We start from the raw sequence: 18,782 nt of genomic DNA, 5'->3' as shown, positions 1-18,782 counted from the left end.
CAGGCCTTGGGTGCCCTTCTTCACTAGCCAAGTGAAGGGTGATACTTGGTTATTTGTTCTGATGCCACCACTGGGGGGCTGGGGCGGGGGGAACATGGCTGTGAGAGCGAGCACCAGAGAAACCTTCAGAAGCCCACAGAGATGGGTCCCTTCTAGGATTTTCTATGAAGGATCTCGATTTCAGAGAGCACAGAGATGGCACTGCACTCCTGCCTGCTCCTTGGCAAACAGCCCTTAAGGGCTCCCACCGAGCATTTCTACGGCATGGTTGGCTCCTAAACAGGCCTGCCCTTGGCCTTGCTGTTGCCCCCAAAAGCTTGAAGCTTGCTTTGGCAATGCTGCCATTGCTCAGAACATCTTTGGAACCCCTTTTTGAGAACCAGCTCCAGAGCCTGCACCCCTTCTTTTGACTAGCCTCAGCTTCTTTGAAGGATTTGGCTTTTGGAAACAACCAAAATTTATTCAAGGCCAAGTCTGATGGAATAAGTCATACCTCCTTGTTTTCAAAGGGGGAAAGCACTGCTAAAAAGGGGCAATTACAAGGGAATTCAGCTGTCTTCACTGTCCCCTGGCTCCAAAGGCAATAACATCACTGGAATTCTAAAAATGTTTTGAACAACAACATGAAGTTGTCTCAATAATGCTCAAATATATAAATATATATATGCCTCCCAATAATATAATAGCCTCCCAAACCAGTCCTTCACTGACTGTGGAGGACAACCCTCATCTGGAACATTTGTTTAAAAAAGCACAGCGCTGTTATCTTTTGTACACAAGTTATATTGCCTATGACCAACCCTTAAGAGCACATCTAGTAAGCACACTGAAGGGTAATGATCTATTTATTTAGATGAAGTAACAGTTTTAGTGGTGGTCAGGGTCCACAATTGGTTAATATTCTTAGTAGATGTTTAAAGAAGTCATAAGAAAGCTGCTCTTCTGAGTAATTGGTGCTTTAAGAGCATAACAGGATGGAGGACAGAAGAGGTTATTTTCTGCTTTCTCTTTTAGGGCACCAGTGTTTTGTCACCTGGCATCCACATAGGAGTCATTATTCTTCTTGCCATAATGATCCACAAAAAATCTGCAACTCAGCTGTTTGAAAAACATCCCTGTCTGTATATTTTAATGTTTGGGTGTGTGTATGCCAAAATCACACAAAAATTGGTGGTAAGAAGTTTAGTTAAAATTGTGTTTGTGTGTGTATGTGGTCCTCAAGAGAAATAAAGTAATTGGTGCAGACAGCCAGGGGAGCTATATATCGTAGCGTTTTTACATTGTGGGGTAGGTTACATCAAGTCCTCTTGTTGCCACAATAGCCTCATTCCAAACGCTGGCCATTAGACTTCTAAGAATCAAATTTGTAACCTAATGTGAACTATTCAGCAGAAAAGGAATTAGAATAATAAATATCTAAAATCTTGTTTACATTAATTCATTAGCTGCAATTTACTCGTGATAACAAGTTTAATAAGCCAGACTTCTCTGTAAGACAGCTTTGAAATAATGTTCCCAGAAGTATAAGCACTAGGTGATCTTTGGATTCTTTTTGTCTAAATAGTAAGTCTTCATTTCTTTTTCTAAAATAACAAGTAAGCTATTCAAATTTGCAAGTTATAAAGCTTTTATCAAATTAGTGTGTCATTTAACAATTTCTAGATTATTCATTTGCCCTTTTTATTAAATAGGTTGCTCACATGACCAAAAGTAAACTAAAACTACAAGATTCCGCATTTATTGGGCCAGCTCTTCTGTTTTTTGATCAATACTTCAACCACGTTATAGATGAATATATTGTTCTGTGGGTAGCAATGGTGAGTGAGCACTTTAGTGTTAACCTTTTGATCTTTTTGTAGATGGTACAGAACATCACCTCCCCTCCCACACTAGACATCTATCTATTCCTTATGGACAGCTAAAGGCACCAGAGGAACTGCTTGTAAAAGCAGCCCTAGGATGATTTGTGTCATCATCTCTGCTATTTGGATTTCTATCCTCCTGTCCTCTCTTCACCTGAGACACGTGTGAAATTGGTCACACAGCTAGTAGGTGTCAGAAGTGGGATTTGAATCCAGGTCCCAACACTGTTAACTCTGNGAGAGAGAGAGAGAGAGAGAGAGAGAGAGAGAGAGAGAGAGAGAATGAATATGAGTGTAAAATCAGTGTGGTAAGCTGGACTCAAATTTACCATGGGGGAGAGGAAGGTGAGAAGAGAAGAGATTTTTTAAACAATGTAATCTGAGGGCAATCACACAAATTTCTTAATAGGCATTTTCAACCCTCCTTGCTAATTAAAATGCTCCTTACTTAGTACAGGATCTAATTTGCCGCTAGCAATACTTTATCAGGAAGTACTTGGTATCAACATAAGTATATTAAATATCTAACATTTATAGAGAGTGCTTACACTGTGCCTGGCACCATGCTAAATTCTTTATAATTATTACCTCATTTGATCCTCACAACAACCCTGGGAGGTGAGTGTCTGAAGTCTCATTTGAACTCAGGTCTTCCTGTCTCCAAGCTTTGAACCTTTATCTGTTCTTATTAGTAATTCTGACAGACTTTCCAGATTCAAATTATACAACATTACTTCAGAATTCAAAGGGGTCTCCTGGGCTGAGTCCAACCCACCCCTGAAAAGGTATCCTCTCTACAATATACCTGACAAATGATCACCCAGCTTTTGCTTAAAGACTTCAAAAGTGAGACTTTTACTTCCTAAGGCAACCCAGGCTACATGTCTTAGTGCAGTTTCAAACTTTAAACCTTTTTTTTTTAAGCTTGAAGTTGCACTAAGACTTTTGGGGCACCTTGTCTTTATGCATTATAAAACAAATATAAAGTAATTTAGGTTCAAAGACACGTATCCCCAATTCACACAAAATATCATGAAATCCTCCATTATTCTGGCTCCCTCCTCTACACTCTTTCAGCTTAAATTTCTCTCCTAAACTGGTGCCTAGGATTGAAGAATAGTCCACATATGATCTGATCAGGGCAGATCAATACTAGTTTTCAATACTAGTTTTCTTAAAGTTTTGATAGCTACACCAACCTGCCAAAGGGGACCATAACACAGAAAAGGTTAAAGAACCTCTGTTCTAAGTCCATCAACAGGCATTTACAGAATTTTGAATAACAGCTAGCATTTATATAGCACCAATCATGTACAAAAATACTGTGCTGTAAGCACTTTGCAAATATAATCTCGTGTGTCGGCTAAAGGGGGTTGTGAGGTTTGGGGAGAGGGAAAGAACATGAAACACGTAAATATGGTAAAATATTCAAAATAAAAATGAAAAAAAGCCAAATATAATCTCATCTGTTCCTCATGACAAACCTTGGAATAAGGGCACCCGTCATTCTCTCCATGTGACAGTTAAGGAATCAGGTTAAGTGACTTGCCCTAGAGCAGTGATTCCTGAAGTGGGCGCCACCGCCCCCTGGTGGGTGCTGTAGCGATCCAGGGAGAGCGGTGATGGCCACAGGTGCACTTATCTTTCCTATTAATTGCTATTAAAATTTTTAAAAATTAATTTCCAGGGGGCCAAGTAATATTTTTTCTGGAAAGGGGGCGGTAGGCCAGAAAAGTTTGGGAACCACTGCACTAGGGTTAAGAACTAGTGTTGGGGCCTGAATTTGAATTTGGGTCTCCCTAACAACAGATCCATAAGCTCTAAGCATAAAGAGCTCTCTAAAGAAAACGCAAATAAAGCTCCTCCCCCTCAGGAAGCTCACCTAATGGGAGAAATAACACAGCAACAACTACACACATTCTGGAGTGCTACCATAGAAATGGAGGGTAATCTTGGAGAGAAAGCACTAACTGTGAGGGGAACCAGAAGGCAGAGGTAAGGAGGGATGGATGGTCCAGCCAGGATGAAGCAGTGTTGGGGATGGCACATCTAAGTTGTAAGGGGAGTGATACTGGATCAGGGCACAGAGAGGGGGAGTAAAGTGTTAAAAAGACTAGAAAGAGAGGGATGGTCACAGTTATGAAGATCTTGGATATAAGAGGGCCATGATCACATCTATACCTTAGGAAATGCCTGGTCCCTGAGTGAAGAGGAGTTGAGATATGGAAAGATGAGGCTAACAGAGCAAGACTGCAAGAGCCCAGATGAGGGGTGAAGAGAGGATGACCTATCAGTTCCTGAAACAGCCCATTCCACATCTGTCCAGTTCTATTGGTTACAATGGCTTTTTTTCTGAAACCAAACCTAAATTTGTCTCTCTTCTGCCCATGGCTCCTTCTACCCTCTGGACTTAAATCAGGAAAAGTCAAATCTTCCTGCAAGTGACAGCCCTTCAAATACCTGAGCATAGCTATCAGATCCCCTCTACTGAGGCTCATCATCTAGAAATAACACCAAAAGAAAGATGTCACATTCATCATATGGGTTGGAATGCTAACGCTGGAAAATCAAAGGATAACTGGAATAACATAGAAGTTTGGCCTTGGCATACAAAATGAAGCAGGGAAGAGAATAACACAATTTTGTCAACATGCTTAAAGCTTGTAGCAAATACTTTTTCAACAAACCAAAAGGCAACTCTACACATGGACATCACTAGATGGTCAATACTTAATCTGAGTGATTATATTCTTTTCAGCCTAAGGTAGAAAAAGCTCAATACAGTTAAAACAACAGACTATGGCTTAGATTACGAGCTTCTTATTGTAGAATTCAAACTTAAATTGAAAAAAGGAAAGCCATCAGACCATTAAGTATGATCTAAATTTGTATGATCTAAATAACATTCCTTATGAATAGGAAGTGGAAGTGATCAACATATTTGAGGGATATTAGATGTGGTAGATAAGAGTGCCTGAAGAACAAGGGCCAGAGATTTGCTGGAATATGACATCTCATACTTGTGAGGCTGACTTCTTGTATCCAAGGAGGTATTTTCTCCTTCCCTACTGAATGTCATCTTCTTAAGACTCAATGATCTAGTCCAGTGGTTCCCAAACTTTTTTGGTCTACCGCCCCCTTTCCAGAAAAAATATTACTTAGCACTCCCTGGAAATTAATTTTGTTAAGTTTTAATAGCAATTAATAGGAAAGATATATGTATTAATGTAATAATTACTATATTTTGTAAAATATAGTAAAGAAAGGTGAAAATCAGAAACATTGAACTATGAAATTATGAAACTATTTATTGAACTCAGAATAGAATGTAATACAAAAAAAGTTAAAACATTGGAAATCATCTTAATGAGAAGGATGAACCTGGTGTGCTGCTACCAATTTAGTAATCCTCAGCTCTATTTCCATCAGCAGTAATCTTAAATTACTGCAATTGACTATTTGCAATTGGTTTCTTTTTTTTGTTAATAAATTGGTTACCGCACTGAATCCACATTCCACTAAATATGATGAAGGAAATGCAATTAAGAACTTTTGAATGACAGCCCATGTTTCAGAATAAGCCACAGGGATCTCCTTTTGCAGCCAGAATTGTTGGTAGCCACTTTTGAATTTCAATTTTAATTCATCATTTGTAGTTACTTCCATCAGTTCTTCTTGTAACTGTGGAGATTCATAGCATGCTCCAAAATCTACTGGTAGTGCTGCCAGTAGCCAGAACTCCTGCTGCCATTCCATGCTTTGGCCTTGCGATTGACCAATCGCACAAGTGATGGTTACCCGCGGCAGTGCTCATAGTGCTCACGTGTTTGGAACGGCAATTCAGTGGCACCACATGAACAGCAGCAGCGCGAGACTGCACATACCTCAATGCAGGTGAGGGAGGACGCGGAACCGAGCCAACGTCCAGCACGTTGTTCAAAGAAAAAGTAGGCGTTAGGAGCGGCATACATAAATCAATGTTTCTACATCTCCTCATCTTTCTTTTATACTATCGCCGCCCCCTTACAGTTATTCACTGCAGCACCACCAGGGGGCGGTGGCGCCCACTTTGGGAATCACCCATCTAGTCTGTTAAAGTCTTTTTGGATACCATCATCCAGTGTGTTGGCTCCTCTGCAAACTGACTGAGCATGTCATCTCATTAACCAAGACAAAGCCTAGCACCTGTGCACTCTATCTAAAACGTTTATCTTTGGGCCAATGTATGCAAGGCTGTCCCATGTATCACTTGCTGCGTCATGTCACCATAGATGCTCGTGCTTGCTGTAGCACGCGTTATTATGTCAAAGCCAGTCATTCAATAACTGATATACTCTGCTATGCAGGGAGGCTATTACGTGTTATGGAAAGATTACATATTACATATGTAACATCTTTCTGTTATACACTAATCTGTGTTGTTTATGGCGTGTATTCACGAGCACTTAAGTAGACTCCACAGAACTTTCAAGGACTTCACTGACGAATGAGACATGGAAGGACCAGCGATATCCAAGCCGAGAATGTGTGGATGGGAGTTTTGCACGGGGCAGTTTTTTTTTTGTTTTTTTTTAAACCCTTGTACTTCGGTGTATTGTCTCATAGGTGGAAGATTGGTAAGGGTGGGCAATGGGGGTCAAGTGACTTGCCCAGGGTCACACAGCTGGGAAGTGGCTGAGGCCGGGTTTGAACCTAGGACCTCCTGTCTCTAGGCCTGATTCTCACTCCACTGAGCTACCCAGCTGTCCCCTGCACAGGGCAGTTTTAAGAGAGCTCTGAGCTTTGGGAAAGAATGACGAGTGAATGGGAAACAGTCCGCTAATCCCCGCCATATCTTTTCCCTTTGGAGGGGCCCTTTAGCAAGCAGCACCACCTCCCAAAAGAGGTTGTTAGTGCAGTCCAATGCACTCAATCTATAAAATAGATACAAAGCTGTGTGTGTGTGTGTGTGTGTGTGTGTGTGTAAATGCAGTCCAAATGGACTCACTTCCAGTGTATTTACTGCTTTCATTTGTACGTGCAGCCTCCTGAAAGAACTATTGCTTAGGCAGTATAGATTAGTAGTACTATATCAGGACTGGGGGATGGGACACAGGAGGAGACCACATCAAATGTACAGAATGGATGTTTTGAACTCTTCTACTAATAGCAATACAATGATCCAAGAACAATTCTGTGGAACTTATGAAAAAGAACGCTATCCACATCTAGAGAAAACTATGGGAGTAGAAATACAGAAGAAAAATATATGATTGATCACTTGATAATATGGGTATATAATTTTGGGTTGTGGTCTTTGAAAGATTATTACAAATATGATTAATAGGGAAATGGGTTTTGAGTAATAAAATATATATAAACCAGTGGAATTGCTTGTTGGCTCCAAGAGGGGGGAGGGAAAAGAGGAGGAGAGAACATAAATCATGTAACCATGAAAAAATATTCTAAAAAAAAATAAAATAAAGTGGGAAAAATAATGGATGCTTTGATACTATGTTCCTTTTACCACTTTGTTTAAATGTTTTTCTATAGTAATGATATTTATAGAGGTGACTGAGGCATTCAAAAAGGATGTAAGGAAATTTGATTGGATGCTCTCTCTCCTGATCCTCACCTCCTGGCTTCCCTCACTTCCTTTAAGGTCCAACTAAAATCTTATCTTCCATAGGAACCTTTTCCAAATGTCCCTTAATCCTAATGCCCTCCTTTTGTTGATTATTCCCAATTTATCCTGTCAGTAGCTTATTTGTACACAGTTATTTGCAGGCTGTCTCTCCCTTTGAGCTCTTTGAGAGGAAGGGTTGTCTTTTGCCTTTCTTTGTCTCCCAGTGCTTGGCACTTGGCACACAGTAGGCTCTAACTAACAGCTGGGTTAATAAAGTGTCAGAGACAAAGGTAACCTCTAGAGCATGATGAAGTATTAAAGGACAGTTTTTGTAAACATTTTTCATTAATTTAGAAAAAACTGTTAAAACTCACATAACATTTTATAAAAACATTAAGATAATATAGATACCAGACCTTTAAGAACTGTTCATACAGCTGTTTGATTGTTTTCAGTCTCTGGCTCTGAACTATTCTGGCTTGCTGAAAAACCTTTTGTTGTTGTCGAAACATATTCTAAAAACAACAATAAGAATGTCAATCTTACAAAATTGAAAATTACAAAATTACAAAAATGAAAATTATAGCTGAAAAATTAAACACTAGATTTAGTAATGATGGAATTAAAGGCAAATTCACTATCATCATGGTCTAGTAGTCTGATTTACCTGTCATAATAAAAAAATCATTCTTAAAGAACAAACATATATTTAGATATGCATATTATCTTATTTCCTGAATAGCAAAGAAAGACATGAATCTCTTTCCACTCAAACCTGTTCCTCCTTCTGACTTCTTTATTTCTATCTGAATTAAGGATGACTGTGAGGTTGCAAACCTCGGCACTATGATATGATGCTCTCATCAAAAATAGGGAAGTTAGAGAGGAGGATTTGAAAGTAAAGTTCTTTACTGAAGCATTTTCTGATAATTTCAATGCCAGTCAATAACTATTCCATACTCAAACTGCAGATAGTTCTTTGTTTACTCCTCTTCCTGTGTTTATTATGCATTATTTTGTATCATAGTGATTCTCTGTCATAGTCCTCTAGACTATAAATCCCATGAATATAGGGGTCACATTTTATCTAAAATTCCAATTTTTCCCAATAGTGTTATATATACAGTTCTCAACAAATGTTTTTAAAAGCACAAGGTTTACAAAGTGCTTTACTAATATGATCTTCTTTTATCCTCACAGCATCCTAGAGAAGTGGGTGCTATCATGTCCTCATTTTATAGATGAGGACCTCAACTAGATAGAAGTTAAGTGACTTTCTCAAGGTCACATAGCAATTAAGTTCTAAAGGCCAGGTTTTGAAATTGGGTCTTCCTGACTCCAGGTGTAATATTTTATTCACTGTGCCACCTAGTTGCTGTGTGTGTTTGTGTGTATGTGTATGTAAAAAGTTTTGCTGAAAACATATAATACAAAAGCAAGAAAAATAAGGCGATATATTTAACTACTACTTATTGCTGATAATATTTATTACATGGTAAAACCTACAGCTTAGAAGACGGTTTCAAGTAATAGAAGACATGGACTGACGTATGATTTTTGTGAGAACTGGTTAGCAGAACAGTATAAATAATCAAAAGTGAACTATAATAACCAGACCTGAATTACTCTTTGTAGCGCTTGAGACCCATCATCTGCTTGGCCTAATCTTAGTCTCCAAAGCACATCAGCCAGCTAGTCTACTTTTTATGCCTAACACAAACCACACTTTTATTTACCACTACACATTTTGGTTCACAGTGTTCCTTCTGTCTATAAGTTCCTTCTGTCCCTCTCCTTACCTTTCCAACTAGTCAGATGCTACTTAAACCTTTCCATCTTCCAAAAAAGATTTCCATTACAAGAAAGCTTCACTAAGCACTCAAATTCAACCTTCCCACCTTGAATTCCTGCTTTTACTCTGCATTATTTGCTTCATATTTATATGGTTTATCTTTTCATAAGATTATAAATTCCCAAGAGCAGTATCTTTTTGCTTCTTTGTAGGCAGTGTGGTATAGGATAGACTTGAAGTCTCAGGAAGACCTGATTGTTAATCCTGCATCAGACACTTACTAGTTATATGACTCTAAGTTAAAAGTCCTGCACCTAAAATCCTATATGGAGAACCATTCCACAGACATTTCTACTTAAAGGCTATACTACACATTTCCAAAAAACCCTTCCTTTCCATTTTAGAATCAGTACTGTGTATTGGTTCCAGGGTAGAAGAGCAGTAAGGGCTAGGCAATGGAGGTTAAGTGACTTGCCCAGAGTCACACAGCTAGGAAGCGTCTGAAGCCAGATTTGAACCCAGTACCTTCTGTTTCCAGCCCTGGCTCTCTATCCATTTAACCACCTAGCTGCCCTCCCCAACAATTAATTTTTTTTTAATTTTTTTTTAATTTTAAACCCTTAACTTCTGTGTATTGACTTATAGGTGGAAGAGTGGTAAGGGTAGGCAATGGGGGTCAAGTGACCTGCCCAGGGTCACACAGCTGGGAAGTGTCTGAGGCCAGATTTGAACCTAGGATCTCCCGTCTCTAGGCCTGGCTCTCAATCCACTGAGCTACCCAGCTGCCCCCAACAATTAATTTTTAAATAACATGGTAGTAGAAGTACTTTGGGCATTTAACAATCAGAAAGAAATTTTAAATACTAAGTTGTGATTTAAGAATACTTATTACTAATTTTAGTTATGAAACAAGAAAGTTACAATCTATATTAGTAGTATTCTATCATTTTTCTAATTATCTTTTATTTTTAAGAGGAAAGGAAAGGAAAACATGACAAAATGAAAAGAAAGGCATGAAAAGGAAAGAGCACGGGTTCAAATTCTAGCTCTGATACTGCTTTATGACCATAGCCAATTCATTAAAATTCACTGAGTTTTAGTTTGCTCATGTATAAAATGAAGAGGACAATAATATCTGCATGAAGTTGTATAAGGAAAGTGAGTTAATACGAAAATTATGATTTTTGATCTTTTAAAGTAGAAGAAAACATGCTTTTCTGGCCAGATGCCAAATCTGAACCTGAATCTATCAGGGTAACAGCTAACAAGACCACAAAACACAGCAACTATGAATAAGAGTAGCCCATTAAGTTCCACAGGATTATTGCCAAGCAATTGTCTGTATTTTCTCTACTTAATTATAACATATATCAATTATAAAGTATTCCAGGCATGATACCTACAGCTAGTTTCTCTTCCTGTTCCTCAGCTTTCTGAACATCCACATCCCACTGCTGAAATAATGTCAGGAACTGTTGAGAATATTCATGGTTGAGTTTCTGCCTGTTAAAAGAATCATGAACATCATCATTACTATTATTTAAATTAATCTGTCAATTTCCTGAAGAAATAACTAAACAATTTAAATAACTGATCAAGCATTTCATCATAAAGGGGAAGTCACTCTGAGTGTCAAAGACGATGACAATGGAGTGCATACTTTAGCAAATTCAATCAAAACTTTAAACATCCAGTCATGGACTATCTGTCATTGCAGGACTAACCTATCTAGATCTAGAGACACTTCCCGAAGATTAGAGAATAGGTTTTTTTTTTAATTGGAAGAAATGTAATAGTTTTTTGTTAATGGAAAAAAATTAAGGTATAATTGTTGAGGGGGAAACCTACTTTTAAAAGTTCTACCAAATTATCAAGTGATAACACTAGATATAACCCAGTGGAATTGTTTGTCAGCTCTGTCTGGGAGGGGGGAAGGAAGAAAGGATGGGAAGAAAATGAATCATATAAACATGGAAAAATACTTTAAAATAGAATTATAAATAAATAAACCTCATCCCCTCAAAAAAATGTTCTACCAAATTAAATGTTTTTGAAAAATTGATAAAAATATCAAATAAATACTAAGGAAAACTAATTGTGTCACAAAATATGTATGTTATTTTAATATTTTTAAAGGATAAAGGTATTCATTTCAGAATTTGAGTATGAATTTGTAACATAATTAGGTTATGTAAAATTTCAGCATATATTTGTTTTTAGTATTTTCTATTTTAGCACTGCAAAAATTTCATTCAACAGTTATTTGATCCAACAAAGTTCATAAAGTATTTCATGAACTCACAAGAGTATAATAATAACAGTTAAAAAAATAAAAACAAATGTCTTTTTTTTAAACAAAGAATAACAAATAAGATCAGATGACTGAAAGATGACTATTAAATTTTGTTAAAGAGTGGAGATAGAACACAGAACAAGGGCCATAATCTGTTCATTATGTAGGATGAAAGATGGGGAAGAAATAGCAACAGGTAGAAAGATTAAGGAAGCTATTTGCAGCCCTACACCTGTGAGTTAATGATGGCCTAAAATGGGATAACAAAAATGCTGTAAAGATTTGCCAACCATTTGAATATAGTGGATGAAAGAGGAGTCAAAGATGAAAGAAACCAAGATAGATTATTGGGAGAATGATGCTGCTGACAGAAGGAAATAAATAAACAGTAAGCTTTGGGGAAAAAAGATAGGTTGTTTTGTGGCTTGAGGTGCTTGTAGGACTACGCAAGTAGAGATGAAAAGAATGAGGTCCAAGAGAGACCCATGTCATTTAAGCCAGTGGAGGTTCAGAAAAATGAAGCTATTTGCCCCAGTTTAACAGAGGATCAAATCCAGTACTCAAGTTCAAATCTTGTGACTTCAAGTCCAGTGTTCTTTCTAGCCAACCACAAGGAAAAGATAAATGATTTCTATGATTCCTAGAAATATGTCCATTGTTCATATACTGTTGTAAGGGACAAGAACTAGAAAAAATGTAATATCTGTTTTTATTGTATTTTTTATTTTTCTGTTCAATATTTCCAAATACATTTTAATCTGATTCAGGCATCACTGGGGAGTGTTTTGGACTACATGTGCTCTATAGGACCTCTGACAAGCAGTCACCCAACTACTGCTGGCTGTTCCCTGGTGAGAAAAAACTCAAGGAGGAGTCAGAGGCCGAAAAAGAACCTGAAGATAATGATGCAAAGTAAAGACTGTCAGAAGGAATGAGTATTCAACAGTATCAGTTGCTATACAAGTTAACAAAGATGAATAAAGACAGGAAAAAATACCACTGGACTTGATGATCGAGAAGGGATTTTCCTTTTGAGGTCTGAGATAAAGGACAGCAAAAGCTCTTTTCTCTCTCATATTGAGAGAAAAAAATATTTTTCAGCTGATATGCCAATAAATACAAAACAAAATTACCTTTTTGATATACATTTTGCATTTATGTTGAAAACAGAAAAAGTTACTAATATAAATTCTTACCTCTGTTCTTGTTGTGTTTTCCAAACATGCTCAATTTTCTGATTACTAGTTTTAAGAGAAGCCTTAGTATACATTTCCAATCTTTTCCTCTTTGCAAGAAGAGCCTTGTTAATATCAGCTATAATGAAATATTTATCAAAATCTCATGTTGTGGAGTTTACATGTTGACCATACAAGTCTAAACAAAATAATCTAAGTAGACAGTTCATCAATACTATGAAGCCATGATGTATTTAAATTTAAAATATGCATTGTACCAACTATTTCAAAAAGGTGGTTCTTTCCCTAATTTATAATCTTTTTTTAAAAAGTCAGTAGGGGGTTGACTTGTCCACAGTTACATAGCTAGGAAGTCTCTGAGGCCAGATTTCAATCTAAGGCCTCCTGTCTAGGCCTGGCTCTCTAACCACTGAGCCACCTACCTGCCCTCTATAATCTTTACCCTAAGAAAAATGCTTCCTGGTAAGCTACAGAAATTCTTGAAACTTTTTATAATAGCATCTAAACTCTAGTGTTTCAAGCTACATCCTTTATCTCTCCCTACATTTTGGAATAAGTTTAAGTAAAGGGTAAGTATTCTTTCTTTCTGAGATTATATGTGTATAATTCTTTTTTTTTTAAAAAAGTTATCAATTTGAAATATTTTTTATTCAAGATATAAAATTTAGAGGGCTTCTGGAAAATAAAATCTAATTCAGGAATTCCTATCAAATTTTTAATTAGCCAAATCTAATCCCACTAAAAATAATTTCTATACACCATGTCATAAACGTAGCCTGTAAAACTATTTCATCAGTGATTACATCTAAGAATAGGCAGAATACTGTGTATGTTTGTATGTGTGTGTACACACACATACTTTAACTTATTTATGCATTTAAGCTATAGTGTGGTACAGTGGGAAAAGCACCATATCTGGAGTCAAAATCCTGGGGTTTAAATCCTGAATTTGACATTATCTTGTTAACTTTGGCAAGTCACAGCCTTCAATGGTGTCAGTTTACTCCTGTGAAAAACAATAATCGCTAATAACAGTACTTATGTAGCACTTAAAGTGCTTTACCAATATCATCTCATTTTATCTTCACAACAGCCCTGAGAGAATGCTTTTATTATCTACATTTTATAGATGACGATGTGGAGGCAAATGAAGTTATGTGTCTTGCCAAGGGTTACACAGCCAAGAAATGTCTGTTGTGGTTTTTGAACTAAAGGGATCTCTAGCCCCAGGACCCATGCTATTTCCAGGGTGCCACCTAGTGGCCTCAAATGAAAAAAGTGAAGACTGGACTTGAATTGAGCTCTGAGGATATCTCTAGCCCAAGATCAATGATCCTAGGTCATTTGAGATAATATGAAAGCACCATTAGAACAAGAAAGGTTTAACTTTTGCCTTTACATCCCCAGTTCTAGTACTGTGCTCAGAATACAGTAAACACAACAAATTTTTATTGAGTTTGGGCTGGTGAGAAGGTTTATTCCTAATGTTGTATCCTTTTTATATCTAAATAATGCTCTATTTTTTTTTTATTTTGAAAAGGGTTTAATAACATATTTTTTCAAGTTTTTCCCCCCATTCTTTTGTCCTGACAATTCTGAGAATGCCCTCACATTCCCTGCCCCAGAGCAGCTTCCAAAATTGGGATAATTAAGATTAAGAATATAAGCTCCATCCTATCTAGGAGACAAAAATTAGTTTAGGCCACGTATGTCTGGGGGCGGCATTGGCAATGTCATTGATTCCCCTACTGGGACTGAAGAGGCAAAAGTCAATCTTAACCAGGTCTAAATTCATTTCTTCATTTAGATCAGCAAGGATAGTGGAATCTTATAAACAGCATTTGACTTTCCCCATCATCATGAAGGATCAGGGAGGGACTAGAAAATATTAGCCCACCTCCACAGTAAGTGTCCACCAATTAAGACTGTCTATATGGGAGGGCTGAATAAATGAACTTCCAGAATGGTATTTAATGACTCAAGATTGAATGAAATGTTTCTGGTTACTGAGAGAATCATGCCTAACTTAATTTGTATTGGCTAGTTTGTTATTAAATTAATTTTAATACCTGAAATACTGCCTCTTAGAATTTTTAATCCTCACATTGGACTTCCTCCACCCTTTTCCATACATCATTCCATAGATTAAGTTAAATGTGCATATAAACATATATTTTTACTAAACTCTCCCCAAGATATATACCAAATACATTTCTAAAATCAAATAAATGCATGTTAAACAGTACATAAGGCCCACAAACCTCTCAAATGTGGCAGTCCTATGATTCTATAGTCTTCTACAAATTTAACCAAGCATAGGCTTTAAAAAAAGAATTTCTTTAAATATAATGAAATCATGAAACATACCTCCAAATCTTTCCAACATATTCTGTACTTCACCCCTAAAGAAATTATAATTTAGTTATATATACTTATACCTTTAAAATTTTTTGGAAAAGTTTTTCACAAAGCACTTTCTATTTATATTAGACTTCTATTAAAATATTTAACTAAAAATACAGGTATAGAGATCTTTTTTATATCATAAAAAGAATATCTAAAACCAAAGGCAAGTATACTACTTAATGGGAATACACTAGACACAAACACGGGAGTAAAACAAGGATGCCCACTCTTTCTTCTCGTTTTTGATATGGTTCTAGAAATGCTAGCAACAGCAATAATAGAAAAAAAATAAAGACATAAAGATAGGTAGAGAAGAAATAAAACTCTATTAGCTAATGATATGATGGCATGCTTGGAAAATGCCAGGGAATTATCAAAGATACTAATCTAATCCATGTCCAAGTTAAGACATCATCCCATGATGTCACTGGTCTTCCTCAAAAACAAAGGTTGAACAACAATCAAGAAAACAACTTCATCAGAGGTAAATGCAAAATAAACCCTTAAAAAATAAAATAAATCTACAAATATCAACTTCTTTTCCATAACAACAAAATCCAAAATACAATGAAATCTCAACCCAAACAATTACAAAATTCATAAAATATCTGAGAATTGACCTATCAAAGCACACAAAAGACTTGTACAGATACAAAACAATTACGAAGTGCTACTTAAAGAAATAAAGAACAATTTTAAAAAACTTTAGAATATTCAGTGTTCATAACTGGGTCAAGTCAATAAAATAAAAATGACAATACCACCAAAGTTTAATTTACACTTTTAATGCTATACCAATCAAATTAAGAAGGAGATACTTTATAGAACTTGATTAAAATAATAACATTTATTTGGGAAAAAAGATCTAGAATATTATGGCAAATAATATTCAAGTAGAGAGGAAGGGGGAATAACACTTTCAGATTTCAAACTATATGATAAAGCAGAAGTGATCAAAACAATTTGATACTGGTTAAAAAACTGAAAAAGGATATCAATGGAACAGACTATGAAGACTAGAAAATGAAGAATCAGAAACAATAGAATTCAATGGGAAAACAGGAAAGTGATCTGCCAGAAAGTAGGCTTCCATACACACCTTAAACCATATTCCACATACATTCTAAATGAATACCAGCCCTGGATATTAAAGCTCGTCTTCTTTTTAAAAAATTAGAAATAGAAAATATCTCTCTCACAGATATGGGTAGATATATTCTTAACCAAACAAGGACTTAAGCAATTATAAATGATAAAACAGAGAACTCTGATTACATGAAAATGAAAAGCTTCTCTACACAGACAAAATTAATGCACCTAAGGAAGGGAAGTGGTGGAATGGAGGGAGAAAATCTTTGTATCTCTCCAATAAGGGTTTGGTATCTAAAATATACAAACAATTAACACACACACACACATATCACTAATAGCCATCCCTAATAAATAAGTGGTCAAAAGATATTAAAAAATCCATCCTCACAGAAAAAAAGCAAAGCATTCACCATTTCATGAAAGAATGCTCCAAATCCTTATAAAGAGAAATGCAATCCAAAACAACCCTGAGGTTTCATCTCATAACCATCAAATTGGCAAAAACGACAAAAAATGGGAGCAATCAATGTTGGAGGAGTTATGGGATGATAGGTGTGTGAATGAATTGTTGGTGGAGTTGGTAGCTGCAAAAGGGTATGATCATTTTGAAAAGCAATTTGGAATTATATACATAAAGTGACTAAAATGCTCTTAACCCTTTTACCCAGTAATGGAAACAATCCTATTATTAGACTTATACCATAAGGAAGATATAAAAAATAAACTCTCCATATATGCCAGTGTATTTATAGCAACATTTTTTGTGATAAAAAATTGGAAAAAGATACCCAATGATTAGGGAATGGCTAAACAAATTGTGGTAAGAAATGATGAATATGATAAATACAGAGAAGTGCTGAAAGATCTACATGAACTGAAGCAAAATAAAAGCAGAACCAAGAAAATAAAATTCTGTACTCAATGACTACAACAATGTAAATGGAAAGAACCACACACACACATATATACAAAAATTAAAAGTAAATATAGTAAAATTATAGATTAAGCGTGGCTTGAAAGAAGGCATATGAGCAGACATATTCTCTTGTAGAGATGTCCACAGGTGTGACACACTGCACATGTTTTCAGACATTTCCAAAGTATTCCTGTTACTTTTCTTTCCTTCTTTTTTTTTTGTGAGGTTTGGGGAAATCTTTAAAATACACACACACACACACACACACACATTTGTTAAATGGAATGGCTCTATTGGAAGAAGAAGGGATATGGTAGAAAACTATGATGTTGTAAAAAACAAAATGCATCACTAAAAACTTATTTTAAAAAATTTAACTGAAAGAAATAAACTATTTTAATATTACCCCATATCTTCTTCAACTGCTCCATGATTAATAACTGTAGAAGGTCTTTTTTTCCCATGCTTTTCAACTACTGAAGTTTCTCCTACAATTTTGACAAAAGAGAAGAATCTGAAATTAAATTTGTGACTGTATGATTCTCCTGAAGTAATATTCTCATCTTTTGACCTTTTGTATATTCATTTTTAATTTTTGTATAGGTATGTGTAGTTCTTTCCATTTACATTGTTGTAGTCATTCTGTATAGAATTTTGTTTTCTTGGCTCTGTTTATTCTAACTTTGAGAGTAAAGCCTTTTAAAGTTGTGTCGTTTTCATAACTATAGTTGTGGTATGGTAATGACTCAAGGTGCTCATAGGCTGTGCCATAGCATAAGAGCTCTGATAGGTCCTACCAAGATAGAAAGGCTTTAAGTGTAGGCTGCCCACTGTCTGAATATCATTTGAGCAGTACTCTAGCTAAAAATTTGAAGAGGCTCATTGTCAAACTGGGTAAAAAATGATGAAATTCCCAATCACTCAAAAAGGCCACCTATTAAAGTAGAAAAGGAAATTATCTGTACTAGTTGAAGGAGACCAAGGAAACCAAAGATTCTTGAAATACAAAGTACCACCCATTTATAACCTAACTCATTATAAGGTGTCTGAGCTCTTAAAGGCTATATAGCAACAGATCACAAGCATATGTAATGGGCACATGAAGTAAAAGAAACCTGTAGGGGAAAATATAAGCTATATTTAATTTATATTTTATGCATTATAAAATACAAAATGCACTTCATTTCACATAGCTATGGATAGTATATACCACCCATATCGAGATGTGAATTTGTTATACTGTACCTTCCCTAGCATCTTCCTCAGAACCACTTAGATCTTTCTTGTCTTCTTTATCAAAGTCATAAGCTCGGCTCCCTTGAGCTTCCATTGCTGGCTTCCCAGATTTCCCTACATGTTTTCTTCCTGAGGGTGCCATAACTAGGCAGATTCTTACTGTAATAAATATGAGATTTTAAAACACTTTTTAATTTCAAGGATTAAATCTAAGAGATAAAGAACTGGAGAAAGAAGTGGAAATGTGTAAGGGATAATCATACAATCAACAAACATATTAAATTCTGACTATGGGCTAGGGACCATATTAGGTGTAAGGGACATAAACACAAAACATAAAACAATCCCTTCATTTAAGGAGCTTGAGAGATATGGGCAAACATC

The 18,782-nt window shown here is 36.1% G+C and overlaps 2 protein-coding genes across 2 annotated transcripts in view; one reads left to right on the top strand and one right to left on the bottom strand.

Moving 5' to 3' along the window:
- CHPT1 (choline phosphotransferase 1) overlaps window positions 1-1,859 on the top strand; it is a 30,813-nt gene extending 28,954 nt beyond the window's left edge. The window contains exons 8-9 of the mRNA XM_044679149.1: window positions 1,015-1,173; window positions 1,692-1,859. Of these exons, the coding sequence (XP_044535084.1) occupies window positions 1,015-1,173; window positions 1,692-1,859 (327 nt within the window). The remainder of the gene's footprint in view (window positions 1-1,014; window positions 1,174-1,691) is intronic.
- A 3,694-nt stretch (window positions 1,860-5,553) lies between these two features.
- Window positions 5,554-18,555, bottom strand: SYCP3 (synaptonemal complex protein 3). The gene is made up of 7 exons (XM_044679148.1): window positions 18,408-18,555; window positions 17,569-17,650; window positions 15,116-15,150; window positions 12,749-12,866; window positions 10,663-10,762; window positions 7,879-7,982; window positions 5,554-5,746 (listed from the first exon to the last, which is right to left on the bottom strand). The coding sequence occupies exons 1-7, from the start codon at window positions 18,538-18,540 to the stop codon at window positions 5,554-5,556; spliced, it is 765 nt and encodes a 254-aa protein (XP_044535083.1). The 5' UTR covers window positions 18,541-18,555.
- Window positions 18,556-18,782: the final 227 nt, after the last annotated feature.

The sequence above is a fragment of the Gracilinanus agilis genome, chromosome 5, assembly GCF_016433145.1.
Source record: "Gracilinanus agilis isolate LMUSP501 chromosome 5, AgileGrace, whole genome shotgun sequence".
Taxonomy (NCBI): domain Eukaryota; kingdom Metazoa; phylum Chordata; class Mammalia; order Didelphimorphia; family Didelphidae; genus Gracilinanus; species Gracilinanus agilis.
The sequence above is the reverse complement of the archived record's forward strand: the minus strand, read 5'-3'. Positions and strand labels throughout refer to the sequence as shown.